Source organism: Dryobates pubescens, chromosome Z (genome assembly GCF_014839835.1).
Source record: "Dryobates pubescens isolate bDryPub1 chromosome Z, bDryPub1.pri, whole genome shotgun sequence".
Classification (NCBI taxonomy): Eukaryota; Metazoa; Chordata; class Aves; order Piciformes; family Picidae; genus Dryobates; species Dryobates pubescens.
Window position 1 is genome coordinate 87824293 of NC_071657.1, and position 19240 is coordinate 87843532.

Genomic DNA, 19240 nt, shown 5'->3' on the forward strand with positions numbered 1-19240 from the left:
TCTAGAAGTGGTCAAGCGGGAGCAGGGCTGCTCTTCCCACCACTGCTGCCATGGTGAACTTCAGCTGCTGCTTCCTACTCTCTCTGTCCCTGCTTGATGCCCATGCTACCACTGCCTGGAAGGTAAGGACACAGTCTGGGCACAGCACCTGGCCAAGTGGCTGCCCCCTGCTGCTGTGCCATGCTCTACTGCCGTGGGGTCCAGGATAATCTCATGAGGGTCTGCACACTCTGGCTGTGCCACTCTGTTCCGTGCCATGTAGGAGGGGCAGGTCCTGCCTGACCAACCTGATCTCCTTCTCTGACCAGGTAACCGCCTGGTGGATGTGGGGAAGGCTGTGGAGGTAGTCTGCCTGGACTTCAGCAAGGCCTTTGGCACTGTCCCCCACAGCAAACTCCTGGCCAAGCTGTCAGCCTGGGGCTTGGACAGCAGCACTCTGTGCTGGGTTAGGAACTGGCTGGAGGGCCGAGCCCAGAGAGTGGTGGTGAATGGTGCCACATCCAGCTGGCAGCCAGTCACTAGTGGTGTGCCCCAGGGATCAGTGCTGGGCCCCATCCTGTTCAATATCGTCATTGATGATCTCTATGAAGAGAGAGGGTGCTGGGGGCAGGTGTTGTTCTGTTAGAGGGTAGGACAGCTCTGCAGAGGGACCTTGACGGGCTGGACAGACGGGAAGAGTCCAGCAGGACGGCATTGAGCAAGTCTAGTGGGCAGCTGAGTGGCTAAGGCCAGCTGCTGCATTTCATGGGATAGGAGATGATGTAAACTGGCGCTTGCTCAGCAGGGGAGCAGAAACAGAAAGCAAACCCCTAAGGCTTACAGGAAGCCATGACTGACAGTCTGTTGACACTCTCCCCACCCCAAAGCAGCTCTTTAGCTGCCTCAACCATCCCCCATGCTGGCCCACTTCCCCTACGCCTCGTTGCCAAGGCTTCAGCACCTGACCTGCCTTGCCGTTTGCTGGCGTTTGGCTGGTGCCCGGGTTGGGTGACCAGCACTGCCCATCTCCGGCCCGCAATGCCCTGGGCTTTCTCGTTTGCTGTTGGGGCAGGTTCGCTTCCTTCGCCTGCCAAATCCCTGCAGCTGCAGCGCAGCACCAGCCGCCCCTGCACACAGACCCTTGCCGTGGCCTGATGACTCCTTCTCCTTCTCTCCGTACCCTGCGGTGACCGGGGGGACGTTTGGGGCGCGGGGGCCCTCGCAAGTGAGGGGTGAAGCCCAGGTACAGGCCTCAGCCAGGAGGCGCCGGGCCAGAGACAGGAAGGTCAGGCTGCGTCAGAGAATAGCCCCAGGTAACCCCTCACGACATCTCCACCCCATCCCTGTTCCCATGCCCCTGCCAACGCCTTTTGCTTCAGCCAGACTTGGGAGAATCAGCTCCAGCAAATGAAGTCCCCAAAACCCACATAATGTTTTTCCCCCTGTAGAAGTAACTATGTGCAGTCTGGGGAGATGTGCTGGGGGTGCTGCACTCGAGCGCTGTGGTGGGTGGGGTGCAGGACGAAGCTCTCCCCGGGTTGCTCTGGGAAGAGACCGGCCCCGGCAAAGCTCCTTTTCCACTCAGGCTGCTTGGTGCCTCCCCAGAGAAACACTCTGGAGCCAAGCACAGGCCAGAACTGGCTCCTCCCTGCTAGCTGTGAGGTGAGCATTGTGGGAGGGTAAGCTGGGGGGCCCTTCTGCATCTCAAATCTCAGAGGGCAGAAGGGCTCTGCAGAGGGACCTCGACCGACTGGACAGATGGGCAGAGTCCAACAGGATGGCATTCAACAAGTCCAAGTGCCAGGTACTGCACTTTGGCCACAGCAACCCCATGCAGAGCTACAGGCTGGGGTCAGAGTGGCTGGAGAGCTCCCAAAGAGAGAGGGACCTGGGGGTGCTGATTGACAGCCGCCTAAACATGAGCCAGCAGTGTGCCCAGGTGGCCAAGAAGGCCAATGGCATCCTGGCCTGCATTAGGAATAGTGTGGCCAGCAGGAGCAGGGAAGTCACTGTGCCCCTGGACTCCGCATTGGTTAGGCCAGACCTTGAGTCCTGTGTCCAGTTCTGGGCCCCGCAGTTTAGGAAGGACATCGAGCACAAGCCCCATGAGGAGAGGCTGAGGGAGCTGGGATTGTTTAGCCTGGAGAGGAGGAGGACCAGGGGAGACCTCATTGCTCTCCACAATTACCTGAAAGGCGGTTGTGGCCAGGAAGGGGTTGGTCTCTTCTCCCAGGCAACCAGCACCAGAACAAGAGGACACAGTGTCAAGCTGCACCAGGGGAAGTTTAGTCTCGAAGCGAGGAGAAAGTTCTTCACGGAGCAAGTCGTTCGTCATTGGAATGTGCTGCCCAGGGAGGCGGTGGAGTCACCGTCCCTGGAGGTGCTCCAGAGGGGATTGGACATGGCACTTGGTGCCATGGTCTAGTCATGAGGTCTGTGGTGACAGGTTGGACTCGATGATCTTTGAGGTCTCTTCCAGCCTTGGTGATACTGTGATACTGTGAAACTGCTGTCTGGAGCTCTCCCTGAGCTCCGAGGCAGCCCTTGGGCAGGCATGTGCAGAGTGTTGGCTGTGTCCATGGTCTGGGCAAAGGGCACAGGCTGCTCTGTACCGGCAGCACAGCGCTGGGAGCTGCAGCACACCCAGCTCCCAAATGAGGGATTTCCCCTAAAGCAGACACCCAGCAAACACAGCCCCAAACCCCTGCCTGCCGGACCTTGTGACTTATGGCACTGGGCAAGGCCGGTGCTGCCTGAGTCACCCCTCCCGGCCAGAATGAATGATTTCCAGGAAATTCATCTCTGGGTCTGAATCCAAACCTGGAGTACTCCACTCCCAGAATAACCTGGGACGGTGATGCACACCCCTTACTGGCACCCTGCCCAGGATCTGAGCAGCCTAAAGGCAGCAGGGGGCTGGCGGGGCTGCCACCTCCCACTGCTCTCCTGGGATTCCTGCCAAGAATGCTGTGGGAGAGCTTTGCTAACAGCGTCTGTGGCTTCAGCCAGTTTTCCCCCTGCTCCGTGTCGTAGCCCACCTTGTTGCAGACCTGCATGTGGCTTGGTTTTCACACCTTTTCCCTTGGGTCTGCCTCCCACTTCTGGACCGATGGTGCTGTTTCCTCGCTGTCTTTTTCCATTCCTTTACAGCCTGCCTGAGTAACCTCCGTGCCAGCCCCCTGCCACAGGATCTGCACAGGCCCTTGCCTGATGTGGAGGAACCTGACAATTAAGAAAGAGGGTGGCAGAGGGACCAGAGGACACGGTTTGGATCCTGAAGTGTGGCCAGCTCAGCACTGGGGCATCCTGTTAAGCCTGCAGCATCACTGCCTTCCTGCCAACGCTTCCCTGGGGAAGGGCTCCCCAAGGCTGTGCAGCAGCTCTGGGTGCTCCAGCACAGCATTGGTGCTGACCAGGGCCTGAGCAGTCTGTAAAGCCTGCAGGCAGCCACGGTGCCCGTGACCAATGTGGCAGGCACGGGCTGGCAGAGTGGTTTGTGAGTCCTCTCCCTAGAGGAGGGCAGCCAGCAAGGCTGTGGGGCAGCCAGCAAGGCTGTGGGGCTGCCAGCTTGCTGGTGTTGGGGTGGCAGGTGACAGGACATGATGTGTCAGGGTGCCTGCAGGGAGCTGTGGCAGAGGATGCTTCCCAGTGAGCACTGGGCCTTTGTCAGCGCTGGGATTTACCCAGCTGCAAGACCTGCTCACAGCACTCTGCCCGCTGCTCACGTCTGCTCTGCCTCTCTGAGCCACAAACCCAGCACTGCTTGCTTTCTTCCAGCTCAGACCCATCAGCACAACCACGGTGAGATCTCCTTCAGCCTCACTGCAGACCTCCCTCGAGAGGGAAAACCACCCATTCGTGCTGCCTGGCGAGCCTCAGTCGTAGTCATTCCTTGAACACCTCCAGGGGCTTGGGGAGCTGGCGGAGGCAGGAGGCTTCTTGCAGGCACAGTGCTGCCATGTCTGTGCTGCCCAGGTGCTCACACTGTGCTTTGGTTCAAAAAGGAACAGATTTATGAGGATGGGGCAATGTTCTTGCAGGGGATCAAATCCCCAAAACAATTGGTCGCCGTCCGAACGGAGAAGGTGTCTGTGTTGCAGGGGCTCTCCAGCGCCTGCCTGCTCTTAAGCACGTGCAGAAGTTTGTCCTACACGACTGTTTCTACAGGGACTGTTTGAAAGGTCTCAGTGCTGAACACCTCAGTGCCCAACGTCTGTCCCAGTCCACCTGCTGTCCCACCTAAGGAGAGGGAGCTGAGGCGTTCCCAGGTCACTCAGGGACTCTCTGTGTGGTTCTCTGCCCTCCTGTTCCATCTCAGCACTCCCTCATGCCCACACCAGATCTGCATGTCTGGTGGCACCTCCTGGTCCCCTGCCTCTGGCTCTTGTCCAGGCAGGTCCAGCCTGTCACGGGCTTTGTGCCTGGACCACCACGCACGGGGAGGGCAACCCATGGGGACAAGCACACTTTAATGTCTTCCAGCTGCACAGAGGAAGGAATGGGTTGGCAGAACCTCCTGGACAGGGGATGCACAAACCATCCCCACACCCCTACCTCCTTGCAGGTCCGTGCTCATCCCCACATTCCTTTGGTGCAGCCCAGGTCATGCAGACCTCTGTGCCTCTCCTGACCTGGGCACCCTGCCAGCCGCTCCACAGTTGCCAGCCCAGCGCACGTGTGTCTCCAGTTACAGCCCTCTATAAAGGCAGCTGGGACGTGGGGCCGGGAGGCAGCCGTGCTGGGGGCTTCGCAGTCCCATGGACATGGGGAGCGGTGCCTTTGCCCTGCTCCTTGCCCTGGCCCTGGTGGCATGTGTCACCCCTGCGGAGAGCAAGGTATGAGGACAGGGGTGATGGGGGTGTGCCCACGTGGCACCGGGCACAATCTGAGCAGCCAGGGGTTCGCTTGTCAACGTTACTTAGGCTGGGACAAGCAGAAACTTGCAGGCACCCGCCCCAAGCAACGGGCAGGCTGTCTCTGGGTCACTCCTGGCCACCCGGTCTCCCCTCAGCAAAACTTTACTCCTTCAGCCCCACCATGGTTGGGGCATTCCTCCCCATGGGGTCTGTGCCTGTTGGCCCAGTGCGTGCTGCACTCCCTCCCGTGTGGTCTGCATTTGGGTCCACCATGCCTGCCTGCAGGCTGCCACATGCAGGGTTTGCTGCACCATCTCCTCAGCAGCCAGGATCACCTTGGAGGAGCGCTTCCCCGATCTGGGGCAAGGGAGAGCTGCGTCCTTCAGGCGCACTTCCAGCAGGGCTTGCGGCGCCAGTGGCGGGGGTGTGGTGGCCTCCGTGCTCTGCAGAGGGCTAGAGGGCCCGTGGCCCTGTCCCTTCAGTGCCAGCTCAGCGGTCTGTGGAGGAACGAGCAGGACTCGCTGATGGAGATCTCGGCCGTGAGGAGCAACGGGGAATTCCAGGGGAAATACCTCACAAGGGTCACGCTCGGTGGTGGCTGCGCCCGCCTCTCCCCTCTGAAGGGCAGCCAGCAGCAGCCCGGCGAGGGGGAATGGCCCACCTTCACCTTCACCGTGCACTGGGACAAGTTCTCCAGTAAGTGTGGGGACACACGGGCATGGCCCCACGGGGACACTGAGCGCCACACAGGTGTCCAGCGGGATTTTTCCTCTGCCCCAATGTCTGCTGGGCGACGCTTTGCAGCAGTGAATCGGAGGGAGGCTGTGGGGCATGCCCAGCACTGGGCTGTTGAGAAGTGCTAGGCTGGCAGGTAGCAGTTCCTCCTCACCCAGTGTCTTTGCACCCACCCCTGAGGGACGGTCTGAGGTGACCGTGGCGGGTTTGGAGCCGTGTCAGTGCCTGGGGGATGCAATGCCATAGGTCCTGCCTGGTCCCAGGGAGACGCTGGGGACGGGCAGGTCCTTTCAGCACAGATTGGGTGGGCGTATGGCCATTGAAGCAACAACGTGGCTGTGGCTGGGAGGACGCCAGGGCAGGGGAAGTGGCCAGCAAGCGTGGGTGCCGTCTCCAGCAAGCCCCCACCAAGTGCTTCCCCCAGATGCCACAACCGCCTTCGTGGGGCAGTGCTTCGTGGACGCAGGTGGAAAGGAGACACTGACCACCACGTGGCTGCTGCGTGAAGCTGTCGGGTCCCTCGAGGAGGACTGGAAAGCCACAAGGTAGTGGGGGGCTGTGGGGGACCTCAGCCCCAAAGAGCGGTCCTCCCCAGGACCCTCAAGAACCATCATTGACCTGAGACCACAGAGACCCTGGGAATCCCCCAATGTGGTTTTGCAGAAGGAATTCAGGTGCCTCCCGGCACAGGGCTTGCCCTGGCGTGGGGCACGTGGCAGCTGCTCCATCTTGGCAGGCGTGGGGGGTCATTTAATGGCACTGCTGCTGTCTGCTGGAACTGGCAGCCCTCAATGGATGGTGTCTGTGAGCCATCCCACAGGAACTCTCTCCTTCCCACAGGGTGGGCAGAAACATCTTCACACGCAAACGCATCCCAAAAGAAAAGATCCTGCTGAGCTTATCCCCATCATGCGACAATGAGTCTTCACCTGCCCCTTGACAGTCTGCTCTGGCTGCAGCCCAGGCTCCTCAAGGCAAGTAAAACCAGCTTCTCCTATGAGAAATAAAATGTAAAAGTCATCCCAGCTCTGGCTGTCCTTTTTTAAAAACCACCCTCACTCCCCCTCTGAAGCAGCTTTTCTCTGCACGGATACCGCTGCAGAGATGAAGCCACCCCAGGGCCCTTCCCCAGGAACATCTGGATCCCGGTCTGCTCCCCCCAGTCCTGCTCTCTGAGGTCGTTTCCCATCTCATTCGAACGGGACTTTCCACCCTGTGCCAGCACGCCTTGACCTGCCAGCAGGTGGCAACAGAATCCCCAGTCTAGCCGCCTTCCCCGCAGTGTCCTCATACCCAGGTCCAACAGAGGCTTTCCCAGCCCTGGGATCCATGCTCTGGAGGACTGGTAGATACGAGATATCAGGAAAGTGTTTTCTTCACTCTGCAGAGAGCACAAAGTAAAATGTCTACACTCGAAGTCCCCACCCCATCCCATCCCATCCCATCCCATCCCATCCCATCCTATCCCATCCCATCCCACCCCATCCCTGTGTTACAATCAGTAACTATGCCCTTCTCTGTCACTGCATGTCAGCAGTGATGCTCTATCTGCCTCTATGGACACCTGCCAGGTTTAGTCCAGCACTGGTGGTGCAAAGCTGGTTTGTTCGTGGGTGAAGACGAAGCCTCTTGCAGAAGAATTACAGAGAGAGCCCAGCCCCAAGCACACCAGCTCTACAGTCTGTCAAGCCTGGCACAGCCTCAATCAGGCAGGTGCTTGTGGCTGTGGCTTGGAAGGTGGCTGCCACTGCCGTGGCAGCTCACACAGGGCAACCTGTCCCTGCCAAACAGAGCAGAGAGACAGGGGCTGGTGTCAGGCTGAGGAGATGGAGTGTGGCGTCTGCGGCAAGATCCAGAGATCCCCAGAGGGAAAGATCTCAGGCTTCCAGGATAAACCCCCGACTCTGGAACTGTTCAAGGCGATGAGGAGGGATGTTTTCCACGTGCCACAGCCTTTGACACCACCCAGACCAGATGGAGAGGCACTGAGCAACAACGGCAATGGCAGCAAGGTCCTGTGTTGTGGCAGGTCTTGCGGTGAGCAGCAGGTGGTACCACCCCAGGGTGGGACTACTGTGCACCCAAGTATGTGCAGTGCAGCCCTGGTGCCACCCAGTGCCCCAGACAGGGCACATCCAGTAAACAGCACATGTTTGTGAACCAGAAAGCCACCTTCATTTTCAGTGGCCCGGAGCCCCACGCCTGCTGCAGGCACTGCAGGGAGCAGGGAAGCAGCTGAGGGGCACAGGGACGGTGAGCACTGTGTTTTGTTCATCCACGGCCCCAAAGAGCAGCAGATGAAGGGCAGAGGTACAAACACAAGGCTGGACAGACTGCTGGGGGCCTTGAGCAAGCACAGCGGCTTGTACCCCTGTGCCCCTCTGCCGTTACTCCTTCCTCCAGCCCTGCAAAAGCCAAAGCAGCAGAAGTAGCAGCTGTTACTCACCAGACGAAGGTGCTGGGGAAATGTTTCTGCTGGCCAAGCAGAAGGCAGGATGAGGCTTCTCCCCCATACAGGGCTGCAGCTTGCCCTTGCCAGGAACGCTCAGGTACCACGGATTGGCACGCTGGCCAGGCACTGGCACCAGCAAAGCAGGCTGCCAGGGTTAAAGCATTAAAGAGGTCATCATTTCTAGCCTGTAACCCAAGGAAGGAGGTTGATGCTTTCCAGTCTGCTAGAAGGACCTCAAAAAACACTATGTCCCTGCCTCTCTGATCAGCTATGTTCAGCTGTGTTCCTCCAGCACTGCCTAGGTCATGCAGACCTCCTCACCTGGCCTGGCCTGGCCTGGCCTGGCCCAGGCACCCTGCCATTAGGCTACCCAGCCAACCACCTGCAGCTGCCAGCTGGTTGCTCATGGGGCTCCAGCTTCAGCCCTATAAAAGGAGCCAAGGCGAGGGGCTGGGAAGGAGCCGTGGTGGGCACTTGGCAGCCCTATTGCCATGGCCAGTGGTGCCTTTGCCCTGGTTCTTGCCCTAGTGGCATGCATTGTGCCTGGGGCAGGAAGGTCTGGGGATGGTGGCGCTGACACTTTGCTAGAGCCCAAAGGCTGCTGCTGAGGCTGCAGTGCTCAGCAGGGAGCTGGGACGGGGCTGGTGGAGCTGGTAGGACCAGTGCTGAGGGAAGCTGCAGAGAGGCTGGGAGGGAGGGAGCTCTCCTGCAAGGATGCTCCTTGCTGCGGGGATCCATCCAGAGCCAGGCACGCAGAGCCATGCCCCAGAGAGCCCCCATTCCCCAGCCAGGGTGCAGAGGCAACAGCACGCTCTGCTTTGGCACGGGGAGGCTCTGCTCATCCTGGGTGGCAGCAGCAAAGAGCTCGGTGCAGCAGCTGGGCTGAAGGCAGTCACTGCCGCAGGCATATTTTCTGGGGCTTTTGTCCCCACCCATGAAGTCTCTCTCCCTTCTTCCTTTTCCATTTACCTTCTGGGAAGGGAGAGGGAGCAATAGAGAGCTTGTCTCACTGATTAGTGGCCATCCCAGCCTCAACCCACGACACTTTGATGCAGCCTTCGTGAGCATTTCACATGCTCCATGGTTCAAGGGGTGAGGCTTTGGTGGGGTGCCATGGACAGCATGTCCCTGGTAGGATGCCATGGGCAGCACATCCCAGGACTGCAGGCTTGGCTCCAGGCAAAGCCTTCCTGCTGCAAGCCGGGCAGAGGAAGTTTCTCAGGCAGCCAAATGTGCAGGGTGGCTACAAATGGCATTTGCAGGGCCAGCAGCATCCTGTTGCCAGCACCAGCAGCGTGCAGTGAGGGTGGCTGCCAGCTGCCACGGGGTGGAGGGAAGGGGAAGGGTCCCAAACTGCCCATCCAAAAGAGAGATTGGTGGTGCAGCCATGTCCCCGAGCAATGCACACATGGGCATTTCCAAGCAGTCCAAGCCCTGCTACACCTGCTTGGCTGGGGAAAGGGGAGAGGTGCATCTGGCACTGGCCGGGGTGTTCTGGTTATCCCAGCCCAAGCTGTTGGTGTCCTGCCACGGGCAGTTTGCCAAAGTGGTCCTGACACGGCCTGAACACTTGAGGATTCAGCAGCCCTGGGACCAAGGTGCCCAGGTTCTGGAGCTGGGTTAGGGCAGTGCCTCCCTCACTTTGTTTCCAGCCGCTTTTTCAGGCAGGCACTCAGATTTCTGCTGGTTTTTCTCTTTCCTCCGGTGTCCAGCAGCTGGTGCTAATGGATAAACACAGGACAGATGCTGAGACAGAGCTTAGGTTTCCCTGGAAAAGGAGAGTAAGCCTTACTTCTGCTTCTGACTGAAATTCCCACCTCTCCAAGAAACCTGACTCCTTTCAAGCTGTGAGCAGGATGTGTTCTCTACCAGCCATGCAGCTCAGGTTCTCCTCAGCAATAGGAGATGACTTTTGTTTCACGCGTTCATAACTGTCAAGGTGCTGGTGGTGTGGAAGGAGATGGCACTGCCCACACACAGGGAGCTGCCAAGCCAAAGAGAGAGAGAGGGCTTCTATTCAGCAGCACCTACCCAAGACTTGCCAAGGGCTGAGCAGACTATTTTGTCCTGAAAGGCTCATGTGTCTGGCCTGGCAGCGTGCTGGTGCAGCAGATGCTGGGATATGTGTGGGACGCAGGTTGACCTTGGGAGAAATGGAGGGAGTCTGGCAGAGCAGACAAGCAGGAACCACAACACTGCCTGCACTCTGGTCCCCGCAGCCTGCAAGGGAAGAAATACATATACATAGAATACATATACATAGAATAAACCAGGTTGGAAGAGACCTTCAAGATCATCGCGTCCAACCCATCAATGTCACAGGGGGGGCTGTAGCTAAGGGGAGAAGCAAGGGCAAAGTAGCAGAAGCCTCCCACTCCTCTGCTTGATGGAAACAAGCTGTGAGCCTCCTTGGCCAAAGGATTTGGTCTGGGCATTTTTACCAATGCTGACTTTTACCCCAGGGAGTGAGGCCCACGCTGGGCTTCCCTCCTCTTGCTGGTCAGAGAACACAGAAAGCAATTACAGTGTCCTTGTGGCAGCATGGGCTGAGAGCATGGAGCAACCATCCTCACAGCTTCCTAGCACTGACACATTCCCTGTGCAGTACTGGGACCAGCTCTGGGCTCTGCAGGACCCCAGCCTCTGCCCCAAGCCTTCTGCATGGAAGGGCTGCACTGGCTGGGGCAAGCAGTGCCTGGCAGCCAGACCATCTGCTCAGCCCTGTTTGGGGAGAAGTCCGCTGCACTCCCCTGGCTGCCTGACCACTCTCCATGAGCTTTCTTCCCTCCTCACATTTGGCCAAGCAAGCCACAGCACTGTGAAGCCCGGTGCTGTCCCTGTCACCCCTTGCCAAACCCCAGCTCTGGTGGCCACGCTCTGCTTTGCTGGCAACACCACCATTGGGTGAGTCACACTTCATCCAGCAGCGGTGGGCCAAGGACCCCAGGTGACATCAGTGGCATTACAAACCCTGCCTCGAACTGTACCAGATGAAACAAAAGGAAGGATGGGGTCCTTGACCTTTCTGTGACTGCACATGGTTCCTGGAGAAAAAGGTCCAGAGGTTCCCTGAGGAGGTTTGTGGGCTGCCTGCCCTGGCCAGGACAATGCTGTCACCTGACCCTGCTATGAGTCTGATACTGCCTGCCTGGAGACAGGGCCCATGTGTGAGCTACCTCTCAACTGTCTGTCCTTCCTGGGCAGAGACACAATTAGAGAATCCCAGGATATATTTGGTTGGAAGAATCACAGAATCAGTAAGGTTGGAAGTGACCTCAAAGATCATCAAGTCCAACAAGTTCAAGTCCTACTTAAGCTGAGAGCTCCAAGAAAAAAGTAGAATTTAGAACGATTGCACTAAGCTGTTACAACAACGTGCTGTAGAAATGACAATTAAAACCTCATCATCCCAAAAGACTGTTGATGAAAGCCTCCAACTATTATCAGTCTTTCTCAAACACAATAGAAGTACAAAGCTTTGTAAGCTTCTTTGATGCCACCTTTTGATGTCCCAAAAAGAACACAAAGCAAGTACTAGGATGATTAGCAGATAAGTGGAAGCACAAAACCCTAAACATTATGAGGTACTTGAGGCTTCTTTAATATTTCAAGTACATACATTATTCCAGAATTGTTGGTTCAGCTTGGGCTTTTTGTTGCCTTTAAAGCTAGGCCATGCATCTTAGAGCTCTGACAGCAATCTGAAGATACTGAGAAGTGTTTGTGGTCTATTTGTTACCCTATCCTGTAAACACCACAAGCAGGTTACAGACTGTGCCTCTGCATGTGGGGTACTGATTAAGGCAGCGACCAGAAACAGACCATCAAGATCATCTGGTCCAAGCTTGGACTGTGCACAGTATGGTTAGCACTAACCCTTGTCCCTAAGCACCAGGTCCACGTGCTGTTTAAACACCTCCAGGTATGGTGATTCCACCACTGCCCTGGGCAGACTATTCCCATATTTGATAACCTTTTCAGTGCAGAAATATTTCCTGACATGCAGCCTAAACCTCCCCCGGTGGATCTTGTTACCATTTTCACTTGTCCTGTCACTGTCCTTCCTGGGCAGAGACATAAAATTCACTTTGATACCTTGCTCACCTGCACAAGCACCTTTTGCTCCCCAGGTGTATTTCAAGCTAGGTACTCCCCGGACACATCACCTCATTGGGCTGCTCTGCTCCCAAACCCCACACTTGAGCTCCGCACCCTGAGCTCGGGGTCTGCCTGTACCTCCCATGGACCCAGTGATCCCATCCAAACCCGGGGGCCAGCCCTGATTTAGCAGCCTCCCAGCATGCAGGGCTGGCCCCGCAGCCCCTGGCCAAGGGGCTGTGGCTGTTGCACCACCCTGGCTCTGCTCCACTTCCTGTGATTGTGCAGCTCCCCATTACAAAAGCAGCGCTGAGGGCAGACACCGGCTCCCTGTGCTTCCTACCCGGGAAGCTGCTCGCTTCCGCAGCGCCGGCAGCTTGGATGCACTCAGGTCACACGTGGGTGCAAGGTGGTTACCACATCCAATTATCTTTAAAAGTGGTTCAAGACTGGTTTTGCATCCCTGATTTGGGGTAGGGCAGGGCATCTGTCCTGGAAACACGCAGGGTGCTGCGACAAGCCCCTCTGCACAAACATGAGAAGGGAAGGCAGCACACCTGCTTCTTCATCCAGCTCCAAGTGATCATCCCCTAGCCTTCCATGTGTTCCTTACACAATGCCCCCAGCTCATGGAACTGCCCTTTCACTCCACCCAGCTCCTCATCAAAGTAACCACAGAGGACACAGTCACACACCTATAGTATTTATTTTTGAGTTACTTGTAAGGAAATTACAAATTATTATCCCCATCCCGTTGAAAATGTTTCTGCTCATTGCAGGAGGATTGGACTAAATGACCTTTAAAGATACCTTCAAGTCTAAACTATTTTATAGATTATTTGAAACATCCTGTAACAGTATGGAAATGCTAAAGAGGTATCACTAAAATACACTCCAGGAAAGACACTGCATGCCATGTGAAAGTGTTTCTGCTCAGCTGTGGGGAGCAACCAAAATCAGCTCACTGCATCACTGATCAGCACAGCAAAGCTTGGACACACAAGGCCACAGCTCTGAAACCATTCTGTGACCAGAAAAAGCCTTCAGAGGGACCTTGGCAGGCTGGACAGATGGGTGGATTCCAACAGCCTGAGGTTTAAGACATCCAAGTGCTGGGTTCTACACACTGGCCACAGCAATCCCATGCAGTGCTACAGGCTGGGGTCAGAGTGGCTGGAGAGCTCCCAAACAGTGAGAGACCTGGGGGTACTGGTTGATAGTAGGCTGAACTTGAGCCAGCAGTGTGCCCAGGTGTCCGAGGCCAATGGCATCCTGGCCTGCATTAGGAATAATGTGGCCAGCGGGAGCAGGGAGGTCATTCTGCCCCTGTGTTCAGCACTGGTTAGGCCACATCTTGAGTCATGTGTCCAGTTCTGGGCCCCTCAGCTTAGGAAAGCTGTTGAGTTGCTGGAATGTGTCCAGAGAAGGGCAACAAGGCTGGTGAGGGGTTTGGAACACAAGCCCTATGAGGAGAGACTGAGGGAGCTGGGGTTGCTTAACCTGGAGAAGAGGAGGCTCACAGGAGACCTTATTGCTGTCTACATCTACCTGAAGGGAGGTCGAAGCCAGGTAGGGGTTTGGTCTCTTCTCCCAGGCAACCATCACCAGAACAAGAGGACACAGTCTCAAGCTGCACCAGGGGAGGTTCAGGCTGGATGTTAGGAAGAAGTTCTTCACAGAAAAAGTGATTGGCCATTGGAATGGGCTGCCCAGCGAGGTGGTGGCGTCACCATCACTGGAGGTGTTAAGGAAGAGACTGGATGAGGCACTTGGTGCCATGGTTTAGTTGATTAGATGGTGTTGGGTGATAGGTTGGACTCGATTATCTCAAAGGTCTTTTCCAACCTGGTTAGTTCTATTCTATTCTATTCTATTCTATTCTATTCTACTCTACTCTAGTCTACTCTACTCTACTCTACTCTAGTCCAGTTTGGGGCATGGCTTCTCCCTGAGGCCAAGAAACCCTGCTCCCAGGACTGTGGGAGATGAAAGGCTCAGCCCCTAAGAAAGGGAAACAGCAGACATGGCTTGGGAAGGACTCCACATTACCTTCTCTAGCCAGGCCAGGAGCTGTGCCTGCAGCTCATATGCTAGCAGGAACAGGTGACACACGCAGTCTGTGCAAACATTTAGCCAGTGTGCCCCTTTCTTAAAGGCACAGCGTCAAACGGCCACAGACCACTTCCTGTGAGGTCACTGAAAGTCAGTTCACCATCTCATATCAGGAGATTAGGCAACACTGCAGGATAAAGGGGAAGGGACAAAGGGTGGATGCTTGCTGCCACCAGATACAGCAAGAAGTGCAGGACACAGCCTGTTCACCTCCTCCTGGGCAGGGCAGAAGCATGGCAGTGGCCTCCATCACCAGCTGCATCCAGTCAGACCATGTACAGGTACCTTAGGTCCAACCACCTTCACCCTTCATGCCACAGACCACCCCTGCAAACCACAGGCTGTAGGCCACATCAGAAGCCATAGCAAAGTTTCCAGAGTTCCCTACCCCATCTCAGGCAGAGCCCTGTTACAGGCATAAAACATACAGTGTCATGTCAGCCCTAAACCCAGCAATTTGGAGATTTACTAAGTATCTATTAATACAGCTCTGTTTATCCCTGCTTGGCAGTGTGTGAGACATCACCAGAAGAGTCAGGTTGTACATAGTTGAGTGTGTAGTGGTCACATCTCATTGGCACTGTGCTGCTGGAAGACAGCTCTGGTAGAATGTTCCACCTGCTTCTGGCTTATTGGCTTTCCATGCTGTCAGCACAGCTGCTGGCAATAGGTTGCTCCTGAGGCTCAGGAGGGCTCAGCTTGGAGCCTGCTGCTGCCTGAACAGGGTTGCTGCTGAAAGAAGATCTGGGCTTGAGGTTCTGTGAGCTCTGCTCCCGCTCCTTAGTAACGCTGATGGACATCAAGGGGCCCTCAGAATCTGGGAAGTACAATTCCAGCAGAGTGTCATCCCGCACATCAACTACCATTTGGTCAGGGAACTCAGAGATCTGCTGTGATAGCACTGTAAGGGAAGGAGAGCCAGCCTTGTCATTCCCAGCTTCTTGCTGGTCTGCTCTGAACACATGCCCACCACAGAGCCCATGAGAGGGGAACAAACTGTCCAGCTAGGGCTGCCTCTCTTCAGGGAAGGTGGCAGGCACAAGTGCAAGCTGTGCTCCAAGAGGGACTGGAATCCCTCTAGCTCTTGTACTGCTCCTAGCCCAGGGCCCTGGCCAGAGGCAGGCCTCTGCAGTAAGGTTGAGGAAGAGTTTAGAGCTGGGGTGAGACAGCAAAGCCAAACCTAGTGGTCACCCTAAGCAAGGGGTTAATGGGTGCCTAAGAGTCCAGGCTGCTCTGAAGAAGGTGCTCTGCCCCAGAGCGCAGTGCTTCACCCCTCTGCCCTTGGGCACTCACCTGTGAGCTCTGTCTTTGTCTCATCATTCGGAAGAGAGAGGAGGCTGGAGGTGACAACAACGTTGAGGGACAGAACCAGGACCTGGAAACAGAAACAATCAGCAGAGTCCTTAGCAAAGGATATGGACAGGCATTATTAGCTGCAATAAGCACCCTTCTCCCAAATTTATAAGGGCAACAGAAGGGCCTGAAGCCACTCACCGTGCTGCTGGTTTTTGCTGTGGTTTCAGTAGTGGACTGTGTCACTGAGGCCTGTGGTTCCTGCTGCTGCTCCAACAGTGACCTGCAGGAGAGCAAGCAATGCAAATTAACGCAGTGGCTGATCAAAGAATTCTTCCCCACTTTGCAGCCAGGCCACAATCTCCAGGAGAGGAACAGTCTTCCCCACCACATTTCATGCCATATCCAACAACAAGAACTCATATATTCTGCTTCTGCAGCAGCTGCACCTTCTTCCCTAGCTTGTAGTTCTGAGCTGTGCAGGCTGCCACCCTTCCCACAAGAGATGAACAGCACAAGAGAAAACCAGAAACATTTTGCAAGTCAAGAGCAGGGACTCCACCAGAATCTCTCCTCTGGTAATCTGCCACCACATCTGGGGCAAGGGGCAAATAAAATTGCCCCTGGAGTCTACAAGGCACCACCTGGAGCAAAGCCCAGAAAGCATCATCTTACACTGTTTGGGGAGGGGAGAGACCTGCCCAGTCCCACAGAGAAGCATGAAACTAATCTCCAAGGATGCTTGCTCTTAGCAGAACACTAGCCACTCAGATCCATGATGTTAGGCTTTAATGCAAACCAGCCTGACATGGAAAACACGCTGGCCCTGGCAGGCTAGCACCTGGCTTGAACAGTGCAAGTTCGGAATCATCTCCAAGCGTAAGAGAGCAGGGGCAGATACTACTTGAGCTTTTGAGCCACCTGAGGAGAGCTGTGGTCCCACAGGGGCAGCCTCACATTCTGCCCAAGGTGGTAAGACTCCTGCAGCAGCACAGCTATTCGATATCTGTTCCTCTTGTTCCAGACTGAAAACCAGTGCCATTTAACCAGGCAAACAGCTGCAATCTGTGATCAAGGAGATCATGTACTCATTCCCTTCTGCTCATTATCATGTCCTGAATGTTCTGTGCACCAAGTGAATAAAACAAAGATTTCTTCTTCCCATCCCTACCAGCCTCAAGGTTCCTGGGTGCCAAGTTAGTTACTCACTTCCTGACTGGCCTTGAAGGTCCCAGGCACTCAGCAAGCCAGGTGTTGTTGACTACCCTGGCTCAGAGTAGCAAAGCCTAACCACACACGGATCACTATCCAATAAAATCAAATCCTAAGGGGAAATTTGGACCCTCCCTGGCCAGGGACTCCTCTACCATTGTCAACCTCCTCCCATGAGTGAGGCAGTGACTTTTATTCCTTTATATCATTTTCAAGTCTGTATTGTGATCACTATATTGACACAGCAAACCATATATTAAGATATGTGTTAGGATCTGCAGAGAGTGCAGGTGACTAGAAATTGTAAGTTAAGTTGAATTGAAACTATAATTTAGTAGTGACCATTCTGCCAAGGATCTCTAAAGGAACCTGTCTGTCCCCTCAGCACTGGGTGACACTGATGTGTGCACACACCTGTATGCCAGGCAGTCCATGTTGATCTCACGGCCACAACTATCCCGAGCTGAGTGGTTCTGATGCACATTCTTCTGAGGATGCTCTTCAGCCTGCAAGCATCATCTCTTGGTAGCAACAACCCAGGCACTGGCAATACAGCCCTCAGAAACCCCACACGCAGCGGCACTTAGGCTGTGTACTTTGGTTCTCTGTCCCTCCCACACTACTGAATGAACTGCAGGAGCTGCAAAGCAAATCCTGGATTGCTTATGCAGCCAGCAGCATCCCCAGAATAGCAAAAATGAGGTACAACCAAGGGAGATGAAAAACACACAGTTCACAAGTCACTAGGTGAGCAAGAAAGAATAGACTGTAAGCACTTGTGGTGCAAGCAGCCATGAGTAGGGAGAATGACAGCAGCCAGACCTTACTGCTCCAACTGATCAGCAAAGCAGAGGCTGTTGTGCACATGGGCACCTCTCCATCCCTTCCTCCATCCCTTGGAAGGAGGAAAAAGACACCAAGCTGTGCTGCACACTGCCCTGGGCACCAATACTCTTATCAATGTGCCATCCTGTATTTTCAAATCCCTTCTCTGGCTTGAAGCATTTAAGTGGTCCATATCTCTTTGGGAGTGACAGGCTAGAGCAAGAACTCACTTTGGTCAGTGGCAGATAGGTTGGTAGGGCAAGACTTTACTCAAGCACCTGCATCTCTGCCTCTGAGAGGACTGGCCCTAGCATGCTGGACTAGTGGACAGCAAAAATACACCTACTGAGAATGCAAAGTAAAAGGAGTGCAGCCCAGGCAGAAGGCACACACAGAGAGCACACAAAAGCAGATGAACTCTCCCAAAGCAGCATCACGCTCTCATCAGGAGCCACGCCAGGAGAGAAGGGGAGAAGTGAGCAGAAGCAAAAGCTGAGGCCCTCAAAAGCTGAGGCCCTCACACATGGCAGTCACTACCTGTGCAACAACTCCAGGCACAAGCTGAGGTCCAGTGGTCACAGCAACGGGAATGGGGGGACTGGAACTCTGTTTTGCTGCCATACTTGTGCCTTCCAAACCCATCCATGTCCCTGGAGAAGGAAAGGATAGTCAAGTACTGGGCCTCAATAAGGCAACACCCAACCAGCCAATTCAAGTAGCATAAACCCACAATTTTACAACAGAAGAATGCCTCTAAACTTGTCTCTCTCCACTGCTGCCTGGCCCTCAACAAAACCAAAACACTGTGGGACTGCTTTTGTGCAGTCCAAGACAAAAGAGGCCATGGACTTACCAAGCTCAGTGGAAGCATCTCCTTCCGCTATGTCAGAGCTCATGCTTTCCAGCATAGGCATATTCATAGGGCAGGAATAGTTGTGATCAACATGCATGTTGTCTGAGCTGCTGTCAAAGTTGCTACCAGGGTTATAGGACAGATTCTGATATTCAGAACTGCTGCTGTCACTGTCATCATGCAAATATTCCTGCAGCATTTCTAGTATATCTCCAGAAGGGCTCAGGATGGAGGCAATTAAGTCATCCATCTCCTCATCCAGGAGCTGTGGAGAAAAACCTTCTGCTTAGTGGGGACTCAAACCTCCTGAATCACAGCCTAGCAGTGATTCCTTCCAAAGAACTCACCACAGGCTCTGACATGCTACAGTCTTCCAGAAGGCAGTTATCCTCCTGTAGGATTTCAGGGCAGGGAATATCATCCCTCAGGAGGAAGTTAATGAGGTTCTGATCTCCCAAGGCAGTCATTTGCTCTTCAAATAACATCTGAGCAGGAAACTCAAAAGTGAGCACAGGCAATAGAAGGGAGACATTAACACCCCTACAAGATGTCCCCAAGCCCCTATGGACAAAAGTTCCCCCTGCGATGGCAACATCTGCAACGACCCTTGGTGGTGACCAGCCCATAAACACACATCCCCAACAAGGCTACTATTAGCAGCACTGGTAGACCCACCACACTAGTTTCCCCACCAAACTACTGGGGCCAGTCCACAGGAGCAATGCTCCACCAAGAATGCAAAAGCTTCAGAAAGGAGAGGGAAAGTGGAAGGACCTCAGGCTTTCTGCGATGGGAAAGCATGCATGATTCTGCTGTTCCACTGAA

General features: G+C 55.0%; 2 protein-coding genes across 2 annotated transcripts; one reads left to right on the plus strand and one right to left on the minus strand.

The window, feature by feature from the left end:
• Positions 1-4706: 4706 nt before the first annotated feature.
• On the plus strand, positions 4707-6510 carry LOC128899463 (avidin-like). The gene is made up of 4 exons (XM_054178724.1): positions 4707-4814; positions 5318-5531; positions 5995-6115; positions 6411-6510. Exons 1-4 carry the CDS (start codon positions 4737-4739, stop codon positions 6508-6510), a joined length of 513 nt encoding a protein of 170 aa, XP_054034699.1. The 5' UTR covers positions 4707-4736.
• Positions 6511-14861: 8351 nt separating this feature from the next.
• Positions 14862-18900, minus strand: CREB3 (cAMP responsive element binding protein 3). Its single transcript, XM_054177820.1, is given in 9 exon segments — positions 14862-15049; positions 15526-15607; positions 15727-15808; positions 15949-16017; positions 17152-17243; positions 17793-17882; positions 18100-18212; positions 18416-18680; positions 18763-18900. Coding segments are annotated over 9 exon segments (1119 nt in total).
• Positions 18901-19240: the final 340 nt, after the last annotated feature.

Excerpts from the sequence above, each read along its gene's own strand:
- LOC128899463 (XM_054178724.1), top strand. The coding sequence starts at position 4,737 with ATGGACATGGGGAGCGGTGCCTTTGCCCTGCTCCTTGCCCTGGCCCTG. Across the intron at positions 4,815-5,317 it reads TCACCCCTGCGGAGAGCAAG|TGCCAGCTCAGCGGTCTGTG; the intron begins GTATGAGGACAG and ends CTGTCCCTTCAG. Across the intron at positions 6,116-6,410 it reads GAGGACTGGAAAGCCACAAG|GGTGGGCAGAAACATCTTCA; the intron begins GTAGTGGGGGGC and ends TCCTTCCCACAG.